At 38.7% G+C, this 18262-nt stretch overlaps 2 protein-coding genes across 2 annotated transcripts in view; both read left to right on the top strand.

Moving 5' to 3' along the window:
* LOC134813337 (glutamine amidotransferase-like class 1 domain-containing protein 3, mitochondrial) overlaps window positions 1-9875 on the top strand; it is a 74257-nt gene extending 64382 nt beyond the window's left edge. The window contains exons 2-6 of the mRNA XM_063821036.1: window positions 5831-6001; window positions 6132-6279; window positions 7168-7347; window positions 8312-8433; window positions 9409-9875. Coding sequence (XP_063677106.1) covers window positions 5834-6001; window positions 6132-6279; window positions 7168-7347; window positions 8312-8433; window positions 9409-9507 — 717 coding nt within the window. The 5' untranslated portion in view covers window positions 5831-5833 and the 3' untranslated portion in view covers window positions 9508-9875. The remainder of the gene's footprint in view (window positions 1-5830; window positions 6002-6131; window positions 6280-7167; window positions 7348-8311; window positions 8434-9408) is intronic.
* A 6051-nt stretch (window positions 9876-15926) lies between these two features.
* Window positions 15927-17189, top strand: LOC134812481 (uncharacterized). The gene has a single exon (XM_063819931.1). It carries the CDS (start codon window positions 15927-15929, stop codon window positions 17187-17189), a length of 1263 nt encoding a protein of 420 aa, XP_063676001.1.
* The last annotated feature ends 1073 nt before the right edge of the window (window positions 17190-18262 follow it).

Below are 18262 nucleotides of genomic sequence, written 5' to 3'. Positions count from 1 at the left end.
TCGCTCTCTCTCCCATTACTGCATAGGCAGCGAGGGTACATAACTCATAATTAAGTTAGCCTCGATATTCACTGTCATCTAATACTATAAGCTTATTAGGGGTGGAGGGCACTGATTACGGTCTGTTTGGACTCTTACTTCTAGAAACCCCAGAACTCATCAAGCCTAGTCTGAATTCAAAACTAGTTGACCAGCTACGTACAGTTTCCTGGACAACAGGAATCTTTTGGGCCATGCACAAGCCGATAGCATGTATGGTCCTGCAGTGGGGTCTCCTTGTCCTTGGATCTGTGTTTTGATCCGTCTTTTCTTAAAATTTTCCATTTGTGTCACTTAGACTCACCTATTAAATGTTAATCGACACAACTGGTCTTGGTTAGATTTAGCCATGGCACGACTACTCAAACGTAACAGTTAAATAGGTGTGACATACGTACTATTATATCCTTATAATTATATCATATGAATTGATTGCACTGCTAATAAATAAAATACTTTGTTTTACTGTAGAGAGAGTTCATACTTTCATACGACAATTTTATGAGTGTTTTCAAATATAATAGGCGGGTGTATACCACCTATTCAACTGCGATAGTGAAGTCCCGGCCGTAGGCACGGGTTACACTAAGGCGTTGGTAGTCGTTGGTACATAAGTCATAATTAGGTTAGTTGCAAGCAATACTGTAAGCTTATTAGGGGGGGGGGGGAGCCACTCATTGCGGTCTGTTTGTTTACTTTCATACGACAATGTAATGCATGTTTTCAAATATAATAGGCAGGTGTGGTGCGGAGTTAAGGGGGCCGGGGGGGGGGGGGGGGGGGGTCTCCATCAAAATTCTCTCGAAATTGACTTTGTAGTTGTTTCTGATGAAGGGGAGTGATATCTATCAGCTGTTTTTGGTCCCATGGAAAAATATTGTTCCTAGCCGAAATTATTGCCGGTCAAAGGTCAGCGCTCATGTGTAATTGTATTGCGCGAGCGATTTTCAATCGCGCCCTGAAAATCGAGTCTAAAAATCTATCTTCTCCTACATTTTTTGAGCAATCACCCTGACACTTTCAGGATATGTTCTAAGGACCATTTAGAAGAGATTGTCAAGCCAGAATTTTGAGATAGGCCTTAGAAATTTTTTTATTCAATTTTGGAAATCTTGGACCTGAAAAAATCGTCAAAATACGAGGTCCAAGATTTTCGAAATCGAATAAAAAAATTTCTAAGGCCTATCTTAAAATTGACCTTTGACCGGCAATAATTTGGGGGAACCAAAAAAAAAGAAACGGGACCAAAAACAGCTGATAGATATCACTCCCCTTCATCAGAAACAGCTACAAAGGTAAATTTCGAGAGAATTTTGATGAAGACCCCCCCGGCCCCCTTAATAAGGGTTAATTTCTAAAAATGGAGAGAAACTACGAGGACCTGTGAACGCCAAATTTAATTTAAAGTTTCTAGAAATCATACATCACTACGAGTTACTCATGCTTTTGAATTATAGGAGTACGGATTGTCAGGTATTTCATTCATTCATACTTAATCGGTTTAAAGTTGTATATTTAGAACTCACTATTGTTTAAACTATGAAAGCAGAACGTAGATAATGGACAATATACCGACGACAATACCAAGGACCCGAGTGCTGCATTGACTTTTCCGGATCCGTTTTCACCAAAGGCTTATCCACCAGTTACTGCATGTATAGTCTGATAATATTTTGTTTTATCTCTAGCAAGCATTCTGTAAATTGGAGTGTCGTATTTATTATAGAAGAGCTAGCCAACCTCTGCAACCAAGTTCGTTTATAAAATCTTATCATATAATAAAATTGATCCAATAATCTAAGATGAACGGTATATCATAGCTCATCGTTATTAAAATCCGAATGGATGAATTAATCAAGTAATATTCCCTTTCAACACAACTAAACAACAAACAAATGCTTGCTCACCAGTGGTGACGCAATCGTAGGGGCATGCAGTTGGTTCAGATAACTTTCACCCCGACGACGGCGTCGAGAAATTATCAAATTATGCATTTGCACCATTACTCTACACATATTTTATATTTAATATTCTGTGGTTTGTAGAAATTAGTGTTATCTACAGTATAGCTTAACTGGCGAGCAAGCATCGTCCCACTCGGCCGGGACGAAAATACCGAGTCCAATCACAGAAAGTTTACCATTAACTAAAGATGAATATAAGAGCTCGGACATCAACAAAAATCACACAAATGGGCATTATATTTTATGAATTGTTTTACATCTTTTTATTCTGTAAAATGTTGCTAAAATTAAATTTCTTGTTTCATTGAAATTTCTTGTTTTATTGATAAGTATAAGCTCTAATCAGCTCACTTTATAATAAAAATATTGATAAATTATGCTTTAACTAGGGAAACACTTGAAATTCGATTCAATTGCTATATAACTTAACTTATTTAACGTATCTTAACGTATCTGTAATTCAAGAAATTGTAAGTTAAAATAAGCTATACTCATGTTTTATACACATCAGTAGACTAAGCATGCCACGTAAAAATTGGGCTCATTACCTAATACTATACATTACATATTATAAGCATAGTAAATAAAAAAAAAACAAAATTTTAAGTAAAACAAAATTTAAATTTTATTGCCATTACAATGAATAATGATATCATGTCATATTAAAAACTTTACATCAAAAACAAATTTTATCAAATTTAAATAATATCAACAGTCAGAACTGATTGGCAGAACAGATTATGTTAAAAGAATTCATTTAAACCTCTTTTGCTGCTAGCTGCTTTGTGCTTAGGCGCGGCACCGCGCTTGACCCAAATAATTTAAGGAGATTAAAACTTTAAAACAATCTCCTACGATTGACTATATACAATATATAGAGGAACCATCTTTGGCGAATATCAGGGGCTTTATAGACCATTACAATACCTTTGTACCATTACAATCCTTAGAAACAACATTTTATTTCTCCCAACAATCTGATCCAAGTAAGAGCATGAAATCGCTGTATTTTGTAAGTCATTATGCATAATTAAATTAAATATATTCGTATGCAGCGCTTGACTTACGTTGTATCACAGCGTGACCCCCATTGTCGTTTCACTTAGTCGTTTGTACGATACAAGGGGAGCCGCACACTCGTGCGCGGCGGGTCATACAATGTATAACAACGTTTTACATAATGCAGAAATTTCATTCATATTATAGTTTATGCAATTGGACAAAAGCAACCGTGTCATGAGGTTAATTGCTTTTGGCGACGTTTGACCACGAATTAGGATCACAAATATCATGTGAACAACCTTTTTTGTGGAGAGGGATTAACGATTGCTTTATTCAAAGCCATTGCGCTTGCTTTCATTTCATTTATCGGGGCGCGGGCGAAAGCCACGATATGGCTGGGCACACATGCGCGGTGGGCCTACAATGTGAGACAAGCAATATGTTGTAAAAAAGCTTTAAAATATTAAAGTATGATAATTGTGTACTTGACACGTCGAAGTAAAGCCTAAATCAATTCGTTTTCAATGTTTATAAACATGAACATTTAAACATTTAAAACATAAAAACCGTACATAAAAACACACGATTTTTTGGTTTTTTACAATTAGGAAAACAAAATTTAAAAAATACAAAATTAAAATGTTTGACAATTCATTTTTCATATCAAATACATTACAAACAATAAAAGCAAATAATTTCAGCAATAGTTATTGTCCAGTTATAAGGTTAGACACTTGTAATATATATGATGAAGACACTTATTATTAAATGAGACACTTATTCTAAAATATATAAACCATGACAATAAGCGTAATAAAATCAGGTTAGAATTCAAAAACCTCTTTTGTTAAGTCTTTAGTTCACTAAATAGGAATGCCTGTTTTCTTTTAGGCCTCAGAAGTATATTTGATAAATGTAATCAAACTAATGGTAGTCTCAAATCTTAATCACTATTGCAGTGGCGTAACATAGCGTGTTGACGCCCCCCCGAAAATGCACCCCCTGTTGGCGCCCCCTCCCCTGTTGGCGCCCCTCCCCAAAATTGAAAAAAATTAGGTGATTTTAGAGGATACGCCAGTAAAATCTCTAGGAAAAGCTTATCTTTCTAGAGCAAAACGCGCAGTTTTGCTAGTACCTCAGTTAAGTTTTTCAAAATTGTCTCACATAAAAATGTCATACTCATTAACTGATTATCTTAGTTTGGGGTATATTCATAGGCCAGCCGCGTTGACATAGGCAATCTTTATTTTTATTTGGATTGTTGATATAAGCGGGATAAAAATGCTTTATTTCATTTCATTTCATAATGACTTGCAAAATGCAGTGATTTCATAGGACGAGAGCAACTGTTGGCAACGTTTGACTACAAATGGCAGAGTTTGATCGAAAACCTGGTTTCAGCCCCCCCCCTGTGCACTGCACTATTTCCTTGATAAATAGCAAATATAAAGCATCCCGCCACCTTATTTCCAACTTGAAACTAATGATAAACTAACATAAACAAATTGCATGGCTGATGAACACATCATGCCTTGAAACTATTTGAGATCCTCACCAGAGTATTGACGAGGTCAGCTAGCTCGAATGCGGAGTAATTTGAATAAGCCCTGGTCACAGTTTTTCTAAAAATACCGATAAATTTGTTGTGCCCAAAATGTCAAAAAACATCAAAATAACTTGTATCACGTCGTGACCGCCACTGTCGTTTCACTATAGGGGGAGCCGCGCACTCGTGTCTCATATGGACTTTTGGGTAGCTGTCTCAAAAATTAAAGATCCTCAAAAGATAAACTAAATATTCTCAAATGACTTCCATTCAGCTCTATCAAGAGCTTTTGCAATTGTAAAAGTCAATTTCAAAAACTGCTGCAGAGGAATTGGTGCACATTCATTTGCATATTACAAGTTAAAATTGATGATTGAATATTCTAATCATTTGGATAAATGGTTGGATATATGGAGTCGTTTTAGCATTTCTGAGAACACTAATTTTATAATATATATATTCTTTTTTGCGTTTCACTGTGTCTGCCACCAAAATTGTAATGCAGGTCAGAAAAGGAGGCTCTATCCTTGGACACCAACATCTTTTGGGTTGGCACCCGGGAGAACGCTGCCTTATTCTTTTGTATTCTGTCTCAAGTACTAGAGCATATTTTTCCACTCTGTTTATTTCTCAGTCTCTACTTGTATGTTGCCCAGATAGTTTGGTATGACTGTATTGGATTTTCATAAATAACTTTTATCATCAGCAGTAAAATGTTTCAATCATTTTTTATTGTATATTGGAGTACCTATTCAGATTATTTGTATATTTGGAGTTCTATAGAATTTTTATAGAAATTTTAATATTTTAGGGATTTTCATTTTTATTATCTTGTCTATTATTTTGATAGGCTGATGAGTTTCATACTAAGATCTCTTGTGGTCATCATCCATTTTTCAAGTCCTTTGTTAGAAAACCTGTTAACCTTTCTGGGATATCTTCTTGTTAGGTGCATCTGCCTTATTTAGTCAGGATTTAATTTGCAGTTATAAACTTCTGTTTTCCTAATAGTTTCACCCCAGTCCAAGGCAAGATGCACAATCTCCACTGTCAATTAGGTATCATTTACAGCTGAGCACAAGGGTTAAATTAAAATTATTTAACCTTTTGGTGTTGTATAAAAATAAAATTAATTTATTATTATATCGGGTCTCAATAAGAGGTCTCGACTGCCTGGGCATCAAACCTTGGCAATCGGTATTATTATTATTATTATTATTTAGCTATTTATAATTAGCTTTATTTGTTTGTTGATATACTGACTAACCCCCCAACCCAGCAAATGATAGTAACAAGATTGAACTCGTGTGCAAGAACTATGAGTACCAAAGTAGCAGTATTGCTGTCTGGGTGTGGGGTGTACGATGGAACTGAGGTTCATGAGAGTAGTGCAGTATTGACACACCTCAGCAGACAGGGGGCTCTGGCTTCCTGCTTTGCTCCCGATAAGGTTTGTCACAGACCTGCTGTATTTTCGCATGACCAAATGTACTTATGTTATTATAGTCTCACAGGCCTGCTATATTTTTGTATTAGCAAATAAATACATGTTACAACCACACAGACCTACTTTGTCACAGGATCAAATGCATGTGGTAGATCACACTGCTGGAACAGAGATGTCGGAGACACGAAATGTGTTGAAGGAGTCAGCAAGAATTGCACGTGGTAAAATCAGTGCTCTCACGGAACTGAATGTTGGAGACTTTGATGCGCTCATTGTACCTGGTAAACCTTAGTGAGCTTGTTTTGTACCTGGTAAACCTTATTGAGCTTGTTTCATACCTGGTAAACCTTAGTGAGCTTGTTTTGTACCTGATAAACCTTAATGAGCTTGTTTTGTACCTGGTAAACCTTAGTGAGCTTGTTTTGTACCTGGTAAACCTTAGTGAGCTTGTTTTGTACCTGGTAAACCTTATTGAGCTTGTTTTCTGGGCTGCCAGAAACTTGGCCCCCTAAGATTCAATAACCTGAACAATTCAATAAATAAAGTCAAATTTTATACAGCACTCCATCGGTAATTATTTGAGTAAATTATATAATAAGCCCTATAAGAAACTATAGATAATGCTATAAAGGATGCTGCAAATCAGATCGTAATACTGTTAATAAAACACCCTACTAAGGAGATACAGATATAAATATTAAATATAATAGTGGAATCTGCTATTCCAGTTAACAAGCAGACCAATCACTGACACGTAATAACCAATCAACTAGAATTCCAGACAACTTTGTATTGCTCTTTAACTAGTATAATTAGTAATTCAATGTGATAATTTAACAGTTAACAAGTAAATGGACAATTTTTCATTCTGAATACTAAATACTGATCCATGATTAGAACAAAAATCTTAGAGATTATGTTTACATCTTACATATAGCTAGTATGTACAGAGTTGTCATGTGAACTTTTCCCTACTTCTAGTTCAATCATGGATCACAGATTTACTTATTTATCGTCACTGATTGGTAACATGATCTGATCCCCACAGGGATGTCGGCCTCCCGTTTTCTGTTATTGTTGCTTTGAAAATATATAGCCTGCTCATTACTCAATGCTGATAATCTAAATTCTAATGTCTATCTATTTATTGAGCAGGATATGTTTGTCAGGTGGGTTTGGTGCCGCTAAGAACCTGAGCAGTTTCGCCACACAAGGAGTGGACATGACAGTGGACCTTACTGTCAGCGACAAGATAGCTGCTTTCCACTCTGCTGGGAAACCTATTGGACTGTGCTGTATTGCACCTGTATTAGCTGCTAAACTTATCCCTGGTGTCGAGCTGACCGTAGGTGAGTGTAGCATATTATTCAGTGTCCAAAAACGGCGACCAAGTGATCAGTTGTAAGAACGATTTGAGAACATAATTTATAATGTACAGGGGCTGAAGGGTGTCAACTGTTAAATACTCATTGCTCTCAGCTGATTAGTGCATCACCTGATCAGTTAAACGGGTGATCAGCTATCTACAAGCTGACTACAAAGGTGCAATGTGCGACTTCGTGAAAGATGTATTGCTGCATCGTTTCACAAAATTAAGATTTACAGTTGATCAGATACCAGGGAGAAGGTTACCCAAACAAATGGATGGGATCGACTAATTTCCTTAAGGCTTAACAGGACTCCGAAAATCTAAAAGAATATTTAACGATTAGTCATTGGAAGCAACGTTATGCCACTGATTGGAAGAGAAATCAATAAAGGTACTCATCATGACATACCAAAAAACTTTGTTCGTGTGTTCCCAACCAACCAGGCCCCTGCAGTTGTTTGGCAGTGTGGTGGATATTTCCTTTGGATTACTCCTAAACATTTGTGAATCGCAATAGTTGTGGGCTGTCACTCTTTTTTTGCAATACAATGGAAATGATTCGGGGAAGGTTCTCAATATTTTCTGATCTATGGATACTTTTGCTGTCTTAAATTGCTACCAAGATTTCAAAGTTGATTTTGCTCAATCCAACCACGTTCCCAACATATCCTAAAATTTACTCGAAATTTTGACACAAGTTGTTTTTTTTTGCGATAATTTGCAATTGACAGCATTTTACGAAACTTTTTGAGAATCTATGTTTGACCAAGCTACTCGACCAGTCAACAAGAAATCAACTCAGTTCCGCCTACTAGAAGAGTCATAAATGAAACTCATGGTAAAATTCAGATCTCTACCCTTGTAGGAAATTCATACCTGGAAACATGACCTTACGGTATTGTTACTATGGTAACATTACCCCGCTATTTCACTCTCCACTTCAGGGAGTGATCAGGAAGGGACAGATAAGTGGCCATACGCTGGAACTGCTGCTGCTATTGATGCTATGGGTGGGAAACATGTTGTAACAGACGTCTCAGAGGCCCACGTCGACTCTAAAAACAAGGTTAAAATTGTTAGATTTACTACCTTACTCGGGAATATTATAACCGGGATAAAGTGGTGGGTTTTGGGAGATTCCGCCATATTTTTCCCGGTCAAAAATTTTACCAGTCATAAAAAAACCCGCCGACTCAGATTATGGGGTTCCAAGAGGGTGGTGATCATCATATTTTACCTGAAGTCTCATATGTGCTAGAGAAGACTTTTGAAGCAGTGGATGGAGGGCTGTAACTTTATTGGTGGTTGCTACCATAATTTCGTTATAAAAATTACAATTTGGTTATAGAAATCAGATTTAAGGGTGGACCGTGATTCTCACTTCTCTTGCCCATGAATCAGTGAATCGTAGAGAAGAAAACAATTTATATGTTATATGATGTCATCCTCTCGTCAAATGAAAAATGTTGTATATGTACACAATTTATTTTTAAAAATGATTATTAGCGCTCTATCATAATCAGTGCAGGGGACATTAGCGATAATGAGAATGAGAATACGCTTTAATGAAGATTTGACTTATTATTGCTTACATTTATTTTCCTTTAAATAGACGTGTCTATTTTTCTATTTCTGAGAAATATCAATAACTGTAAATTGAAATAACTTCTTTAACAAGTAACAAAAACAGAATTTCGGTTGAAAATTTATTGACCTCTGAAAAAAAACTTGAAATGTCGGCCACCGGTAAATACATGACCGGGATAATTTGGCGGGTTTTGGGAAAGTCCGCCATATTTTTCCCGGTCATTAATTTTCCCAGTCATAAATTAACCCGCTATAATATTCCCGAGTAAGGTAAGTATGAATGTTGCAGGTTGTTATTAACCAAGGTTAAACATTGTTAGATTTACTAAGTATGAATGTTGCAGGTTGTTACTAACCAAGGTTAATCATTGTTAGATTTACTAAGTATGAATGTTGCAGGTTGTTACTAACCAAGGTTAAACATTGTTAGATTTACTAAGTATGAATGTTGCAGGTTGTTACTACTGCAGCCTTTATGTGTGAGACTGATCTACATGAAATACATGACGGTGTTGGTGCCATGGTTACAGAGGTTCTGAAACTAGTTACGTAAACTTCAGGACTAAATCTATAATATTTCCTTCTTTGGTAATTTATTTTAGATACAAGCTAGCATGATGTCTCCTTTTGAATTTCCAAGAAAACTTTAGGGCTAATTTTTGTTTATTTCTGGATATGAAGTACCTAGTTTATTTATATTTTTGGTTTTACTGTAATAATATGCTAATATAGAATTTCTAATTAACGCATCAGCTACACTGCAAGACCTTTTTTAAAATTATCTTAAATTGGGCACCGATTTGGTATTTAAAAGCTTTGAATCGTTACAAAGAATGCATATTTTGAGTCGAGTGAGTTTATTATTCATATTTTATTGTAAAATAATTTGGAAACTGTATTGTTTAACGTTCGTTCACTGAACTTCTGTTTTTACTTAATAAGATTTCAATAGGAATAGATAGTACTATCGGGTACCAGTATATATAAAATGTATTAGTGATGGTATTAGTTTCGTCTTGCGTTTTGAATGAACAAATGAGAAGAGCAAGGATGTCAAAAATAGTTATCGTCCCTCTCCCTCTCCCTCTCCCTCTCCCTCTCCCTCTCCCTCTCCCTCTCCCTCTCCCTCTCCCTCTCCCTCTCCCTCTCCCTCTCCCTCTCCCTCTCCCTCTCCCTCTCCCTCTCCCTCTCCCTCTCCCTCTCCCTCTCCCTCTCCCTCTCCCTCTCCCTCTCCCTCTCCCTCTCCCTCTCCCTCTCCCTCTCCCTCTCCCTCTCCCTCTCCCTCTCCCTCTCCCTCTCCCTCTCCCTCTCCCTCTCCCTCTCCCTCTCCCTCTCCCTCTCCCTCTCCCTCTCCCTCTCCCTCTCCCTCTCCCTCTCCCTCTCCCTCTCCCTCTCCCTCTCCCTCTCCCTCTCCCTCTCCCTCTCCCTCTCCCTCTCCCTCTCCCTCTCCTTCTCCCTCTCCCTCTCCCTCTCCCTCTCCCTCTCAAGGTTAATACGGAATCAGCGTCTAAATAGTATACCCTTAAATTTGTTCATATTGGTGGTAATGGGCCGGTCCTGAAGAACATGTACATGTCAGTCAGACGCTTTGTTTCATAAGAGTAGAAAACTTACGCGCATATGACACGCGCAGTCAATACCGCGTGGTTTATAATGAGAGATTTTCATGACAGTCCACACTGTCATGGACGATGAACTGGGCGAAACCCCAGTATAGTACTATAGTGCAGGGATATTCCGAAAGAATACCTACATTTTAGTTTTGAGACTTATGCTCACAAAATTTACGAAAGATCCTAAAGTGGAGGAATCGCACCTACCAACAGAATACACCTACCTATGTACTGGGTACACAAGTTTTCAGCATATTCTCAGTCAGCTTCGACAGCTTGTCCGAGCCATTGCAGAAAAATAACTTAAGGGGTCGTTCACATACTACGTAATCATTTTTTGGAACATTCCCCCCCCCCCTCCGTAATCAATTTTACACATAGCTATTGTGCCAAAATTACACTAGCGTAATTATTTGGAAACCTCCCCCCCCCCCCTCAGCTGATTACGTAATATGTGAACGACCCCTAATGGTGTGGTCAGCGGTAGAACCTATTTTGGGGTTTTATTTTAGCTTAGAAGGAGACGCAAAACTGTGGGATCTTCTGCCTAAGACGATAAATAAGGTAACGGACCCCAATTATTGATAAAATAAAAAGTAATCGAGATAAATTGCAAATAATAATTGAAATGAATCGTCACATGCATATTGCTTACTGGAAATGAATTGAACAACTTCTATTTCTAACTAGGAGGAACCGTTCCGTCTAAATTTGGCCTTGGACTAGAGTTGGATTATCTTTCATTCATCATAAATAGTTATACCGATTAACACAAATCGAGGTTTTATGCCTTAGGTGTCTTTTCAGCTGTATTTAATTATGTATAGATCATCTTTTTGTAACTTTTTGACGGCTTCATATCGACAAGCGAACTTGAAAAAACTATACACATCTTTTATAAAGATTGTGGCCAGCGTTTTATGCCAAAATTCTGTTTATAAATACATAACAGAGAAGATATAAAAATCTGAAAAGCATTAAATCTTAATTATCAAAAATCTAATTAGTCTGTCAATCTTATCGTTTCAAGGTCAATAGTTTCATAAAATCTGATTCACTTCTTTAAATAATTACATCTTAACGAATGATATGATTCAGTTCGGTTAGAGTGACAAATATTGGGAATCACACGGTTGAATTCTTGTTTGTAGATCTAGAGTTATCGTTGCTAGGGTTGTTGCTAGGGTTGGTTATAACGATGTTATTGCTCTCCTCTCTCCGCCTATTCCAGATGAGAGCAGCTATCATCAGAGCTAAGATGACGAGGAGAGCACATCCCACCCCTGCCAGAGCATAATACAACGCCTCTCTGCTGGTGTCGTCCCTACACAAGTCAGCCCCTGCGTTAGAGATCTCTCCTTCTGGACAATCTTCACAGATGTTCTGGTTTGAGAAGGTGTTCTCTGGACATTGCTTGCACTCCATTGAGTCTGAAGTTATGAACCCTGTTCCTGATGTACAATCTCTGTTAATGGTTATGGTGAAAGGAACTGTTGTGTAGATCTCAGTGATAGGGTCCCTAACTCCACATCTCCAGTTTTCTGTCTCGCTCCGAACATTAATTGATGATGTTGTAGTTTTCGAGAGGATCAAGGTTACTCTGTAGGTTCCAGAACCTTCTTTATCTATCACCATCTTGTCACCTTTGGTGGTGATGTTCTGAGATGTATAGTAGACTCTTGAATCATCAATAAGATACAAGTTTTCTTCGTTTTCAGAAGAAAACATTTCAAATGTGACTTTGCAGGTAGCAGAAACTTCTTTACCTGCCAACCCAGTGACGTTATTAGCCTCAAGGGAGGGGGGTTTCTTAGTGGTTATGGTGAAAGGAACTGTTGTGTAGATCTTAATGATAGGGTCCCTAACTCCACATCTCCAGTTTTCTGTCTTGTTCCAAACATTATTTGATAGCGCCGTGTTTGAGAGGATCAAGGTTACTCTGTAAGTTCCAGAACCTTCTTTATCTACCACCATCTTGTTACCTTTTGTGGTGATGTTCTCAGACGTGTAGTACACTTCCGAACCACTCAGCACTTCGATAAGATACAAATTTTCTTCGTTTTCAGAAGAAAACGTATCAAATGTGACTTTGCATGTAGCAGACACTTCTTTACCTGCCACCCCGGTGACGTTACTAGCCTTAAGAGAGACCTGGTAGAAAATGTGGGATTTGTCCTCCACCTGACAGGTAACCTGAGTGTAAGAAGCGGAGGAGTTCAGACTGTAGACTGCAGTGAATAAACTACTGTTAGCAGTGTCCCGTGTAGCCAGGGAGGTGATGTCCTGGTTATCCTGGTCAGTCCAAGTGATCTTAGGGAGTGTCGGAGACCGGGTACTACTACAAATCAAGGGAGCATTCTCCGTGAAATACCTTCTGTTGGCTGTCAAAGTCAGTTCAATAACTGTGTCCTCCATACAGAGACTGTATGGAGTTGGTGCTATCTTTCCTTTGTCATCTTTTGTGTTTGTGCAACTTATGATTGAGCTTTTCCAGCCGACTGGAAATTTGTATACGACAAAGTCATCACAGTAGAATTTTTCAGCCATAAAATTGTCAGGTGCTGCTGTACAATCTGTCTGTGATGTAGGATCGCTGAAAACGATATGATACATGTTACTCTGGTTGTTGCCACTAGGAATGTCACTTGAAACTAGAGCTATCTGATAATACCCGTTACAGTGGCCTCTACCTGGACAAGATGTTTTATCTGAATATTCTTTTATCTGCACGTGGGGACCTTGATCAAATCTGTACCATGTTTCATCTTCCAGATCAAAATCACAGTCTCCGCAAGTGAGAGGTAGCACCGAGGGCACCAGTGGAGAGAAGTCACAGGTGTCGCCTGTATTTAGCGTGCGGTCCCAGGCAGTGCTACTGTTTACTCCTTTATACTCCGTACTTTTACCGTAGCTGCTGTAAGTAGACGGGTCCGAACAGTCCGGATAAGGTGTGGATGATACTGCTGTTAAGAGACTGAGAAGAAGAACAATATTCCATCTTATCATGTCTTGCTGGAAAATAGCATGATATGGTATTGTTAGACGTGAAAATATATACCGTGCAATTGTATCTGAATCTCATATTAATAAAGATGACAATAAGTTTTATAGAGTCGAATAGTCAACTGAATGGAAAATAAACTATGATTTGACAGGTTCATGGAGTTGATAATCTTCAAGCGTTGCAACAGTGACATGTAATATTTATGTAGAATTAGACAAATTAAACCAGTCACAAGATCGAGCTTAAAACTGAGCAAGACAGAGTACATTGGAGCGGAGAAACTTGACACGCTATTTATCATCAGCTCTTACCATCACCGGCCTGAATTCGCACTTTTATTTAATCCACTCAGAACTGGAGCACTGAGCTAGGTTTTATGAAAGTTTAAATTCCTTTCAATTAGCTGATTAGATGATACGATGCTGGCATGATGCAACTTCTTCATACTTCTGATTCAGAAGGTGAATAACAATAACAATCAGGCTGTAATTGTAAAGGTTGCGGTGTGAATGTTTAAAGAATTTCAGCTCATAGTGAAAATATTTCAAAAGTTAGGGTATGAATGGCTGTTCTCCAGAGCTTTTAGCTCGTTAGGAATTATAATTCCAATTTTTAGAATTTTGCAAACATCAAAAATGAGAGATAATACACACTGCAACATAAATGAAACGCAGTGAAGCTGAATGATAATTTGAATAAGCGATGAATGAATGAAATTCAACTCCGATCCACTGATAACGTGATAGGGTAATAACAATGGTAAATCCCCCAGTATTACTTACTGTGACGGGTATATTATACCTGAATACTTCTCTTTGGTTACTTATACTATTAATTGCAGCTGCAGTAAAGCTTTAAAGTGATACTCCCCTAGTCAATGTATTTGATAAGGGATTCCAGGAGGAGTCTGATGAATAGTCTCATTAAACTCTAATACAATTATTACAATATTACCACCTATACTTATGTATGACGTATCTATGACGTATGGGGTAAAAGTGCATTTAATAACCGGATGTTCAAGTTAGCTAGTCAAATGTAAATGGTTCAAAATTACAGAAATCAGTTTTTTATTTTTAAACAATATCATCATGTTTATCCAAAAGTTGTGAGATAAACAAATCTACAGCTATCAGATAAACTACATATTTATTTGACCAAAACCCATAATCATGGGTAGAGTGGACCGCTGCCAGTGTCTCTCTTTCCCAAACAAAAGGAAATGATATTAATTTGATTGACCGTTCTCAAATGCAAAATGATACCGAGAATGAAATCGGTCGCTCGCTTTTCCCATTAATTTACAATTGTAATAGATTAAGAAGAACTACCCGAAGGCAGCTGTACTCAGCAATAAAGAATCAATAAACTTCAGCTAATTCACTAACTACCAGTACCACCCTTATCCCGAAATACTAGGTATATCGACCCGAACGCAACCCAAAGGAATTTTTACAGCATGTAATTGATTGTAAGCCGTGAATGAATGGGAAAAGCGAGCGACCGATTTCATTCTCGGTATCATTTTGCATTTGAGAACGGTCAATCAACTTAATATCATTTCCTTTTGTTTGGGAAAGAGAGACACTGGCAGCGGTCCACTCTACCCATGATTATGGGTTTTGGTCAAATTATATTAGCGTAAAAAAGCTCAGTAGTATTATGGCTATAAATTACCTGGGGATTGTAGGTTTACAACCTACCAGGACGCGCGCCGAGTTGGACTCGTCGACGGTCCTTAATATATGGAACAAATATTTTATGAGTATCATGCCCGTTAACCTGGGGACCCCAGGCTATTATGTTCATAAACATAACAACCGAATAGAGATTCGGCGGTTGCTCTAACCAGAGCCCTCTCGCTTGCAGTATAAGCGCGCGACCGCCGCGTCACGCAGTACGCGTAGATGGTAGACACATGGCTATGTGAAATTCGGCAGAATGACAGGCTGAGCGCCGCCCAGTGAGGCTATAAATTATAATACTCTGTTTGAAAATAGTGGACCTGCACTGATTCAGAGTTTCCCCAAGTCACGAATGAATTTATTAAGTAACCAGCTGGTAAATTGACAACATTTCGAAATTCAGAATCCTTTACTCCTTTGTTTTAATTTGGTACTCGCGGTTTCCCTATCTGTGAAAACTTCAGCGTCATGAAAAATTACATTACTAATGTCAATTTTGTGGCTAACTAAATTGCAAAAGCAATTAAGTACCCTCCTTTTCAACTATTTTCATTGTTTTATAGGGAGAGTGATTTTTCGCACTGTCACATCTGGTGGCAGCATTGTTCTGAAATTGCATAAAATAGAGCCATCACCACAGCATCCTCACTTTGAACAATCAACAATCAACATGAAGATCTTTCTAGTTATCTGCCTGGTGGCTGCCTCTCTCGCTGCTGAAGATGTCCTTCGTGGTATCCTCCGATCCCCCAAAATGACCCTCGAGCTCTACGGGGATTTCAAATCCCAGGAGCACCTCAAGTTTCTTGCATCTGAAGACCGAATGAGGTTCCGACTCTTCCGATCCAATGCTCAGCTGGTAGCTCAAGCTAACGAGGAGGGAGGATCTGCCATATTTGGCCTCAACTTCTTCTCTGCGTTGACTGAAGATGAGAAGCAACAGTACCTTGGACTGAACGTTACTGGACATGACGAGAACCCTATGCACGTTGCCTCCTCTTTATCCAGTCCCCCTGAAAAGAAACTCTGGACCAATGAGGGTAAGGTTACAGCAGTAAAGAACCAAGGAAGCTGTGGATCTTGCTGGACGTTCGGAGCAGTAGGAGGATTGGAGACAAGGTACCACGGAGTGTCTGGTAAACTGAGGAACTTCGCAGAGCAGGAATACCTGGACTGTGTCTACGAGGGACAGAGGAATGGTTGCAACGGTGGATGGCCTGATAACTGTTACGAATACTCCAAGAAGAACGGTGGAAGGTTGGCTTCAACTGCTGACTACGCATACGCTGGTAAAGATGGTAGTTGCAAAGGAAGTTCGAAACCTGACGCTATGGTGGCTGCTAAAATTGTCGGCTACACCAGTGTTAGCCCAACTGAGGCCGCAAACATTCAAGCCCTTGCATCAGGCTCCTTGTCCGTCGCTTTCGAAGTGACAAGTTACTTCCAACAGTACCGAGGTGGCATCATAAAAGACACAACATGCACCGGGAGACCAAACCACGCCGTCACAGCTGTAGGATACACGTCGAATTTCGTCCTGGTAAAGAACTCTTGGGGATCAAAATGGGGAGAAAGCGGATTCGTGAAGTTCGCTCGAGGCTACCCCTCCAATTGCGGCCTCTTCAAGTACAGCAGCTACCCCAACCTTGATACAACCGGACAGTCTGACAACACTCCTTCTGATGAAGCTACCGACTACAAACCTTCTGAAAACGATGATGTTACCCCAAACCCTAAACCTGACCCAAACTGCACAGACAAGGCAACTAACTGTCATCTCGATTGGTGCACCTGGGAAAACTGGAAAGACACAGTCAAAGAGTACTGCCAGAAGACTTGTAAATTTTGTGGAGATGATGGAGATGATGGAGAGTGCGCCAGCGGCACCATAAGATGTGATGACGGAGTGTGCCGACACGAACACATGTGCTAGATCTCAACAACTTCTTGATGTTTACAATTTCATTTGTATCATTTGACAAGTAACACTGCATTTAAACCTTGTTTTGTTTATAGCCTAGTAGGGAAAAATATGCACAGAAAAATTGGGTACCGAGCAGTAAGGCACCCAGTGTTCAAGACGCTTCCTTAAACAATATTTGGTCGTGTATGACATTAAATTTGTGTGCTCGTATCGGTAACTAGTGGTGCCTAGGCACGTGGATCGGAGCCATACGAGGGATTGATATCGTCAGTCCATATCGTCAGTCCATAGTCCATATTCCATTTCACCCTTTTGTAAAAAGGCAATAGTGAAAGGTTACGAATGGAGATTTTTGCAGAAAAACGTGGATTTTGAAGATTGTGGTAGGTTGGTCAAATATATGTCGTGTTCCTTACTTCCGTAATCCGTATGTTACCAAGCAATGAAAAAGTTGCGCGCGCGCGAGGATTGCTTGCGGAGATGTGATGTATATATCTTAATCTAGCTTACTATAAACAGGATTAAACAGGATTAAACATAAATTTGTCAATGAGAGCCCTAACACTCACGTCTTGACTATACATCAATATAATAGAAATAAATAAATAAATAATGTGCAAGAGTGTTCTTAAAATAAAAATTTAAAAATCATAAAAACTTAACTTCGCTTCGTCACATCTTTTGTTGAAAGAGAAACAAGTGCAAATAAAATAATTTAATTCCCATGAACATGTTCCAAAATGATATGATATGGTGATCGTGATATGAAATGAAATGAAGCTCGACTTGACCGTCACGTATCCGCAGAGGAGTTCTGTTGAGGTGTAGCGGGGACTTTACAGCTGGACTTCAGCAGATCCTTCTTAGTGACTTCCTTCTTCGGGAAACGCCTGTTGTTTGCTCCACGGCATCAACTTTAACGCGACTTTCCGCAAAAACCGTAAAAGATATACAACTGAAACTTTTTTGACTGGGTCAAATGCCTTTATGGCCTTCAAATCAGCATGAAAAAATAAAATATTGGCCAAGGAATAAGAATTTTAGTACCCAAAATTTGGACCCCCAAGTGGTGTCAAAAACGC

The sequence above is a fragment of the Bolinopsis microptera genome, chromosome 3 (genome assembly GCF_026151205.1).
Source record: "Bolinopsis microptera isolate Bmic1 chromosome 3, MBARI_Bmic_1.0, whole genome shotgun sequence".
Taxonomy (NCBI): Eukaryota; Metazoa; Ctenophora; class Tentaculata; order Lobata; family Bolinopsidae; genus Bolinopsis; species Bolinopsis microptera.
This window is presented reverse-complemented; position numbering and strand designations above follow the sequence as displayed.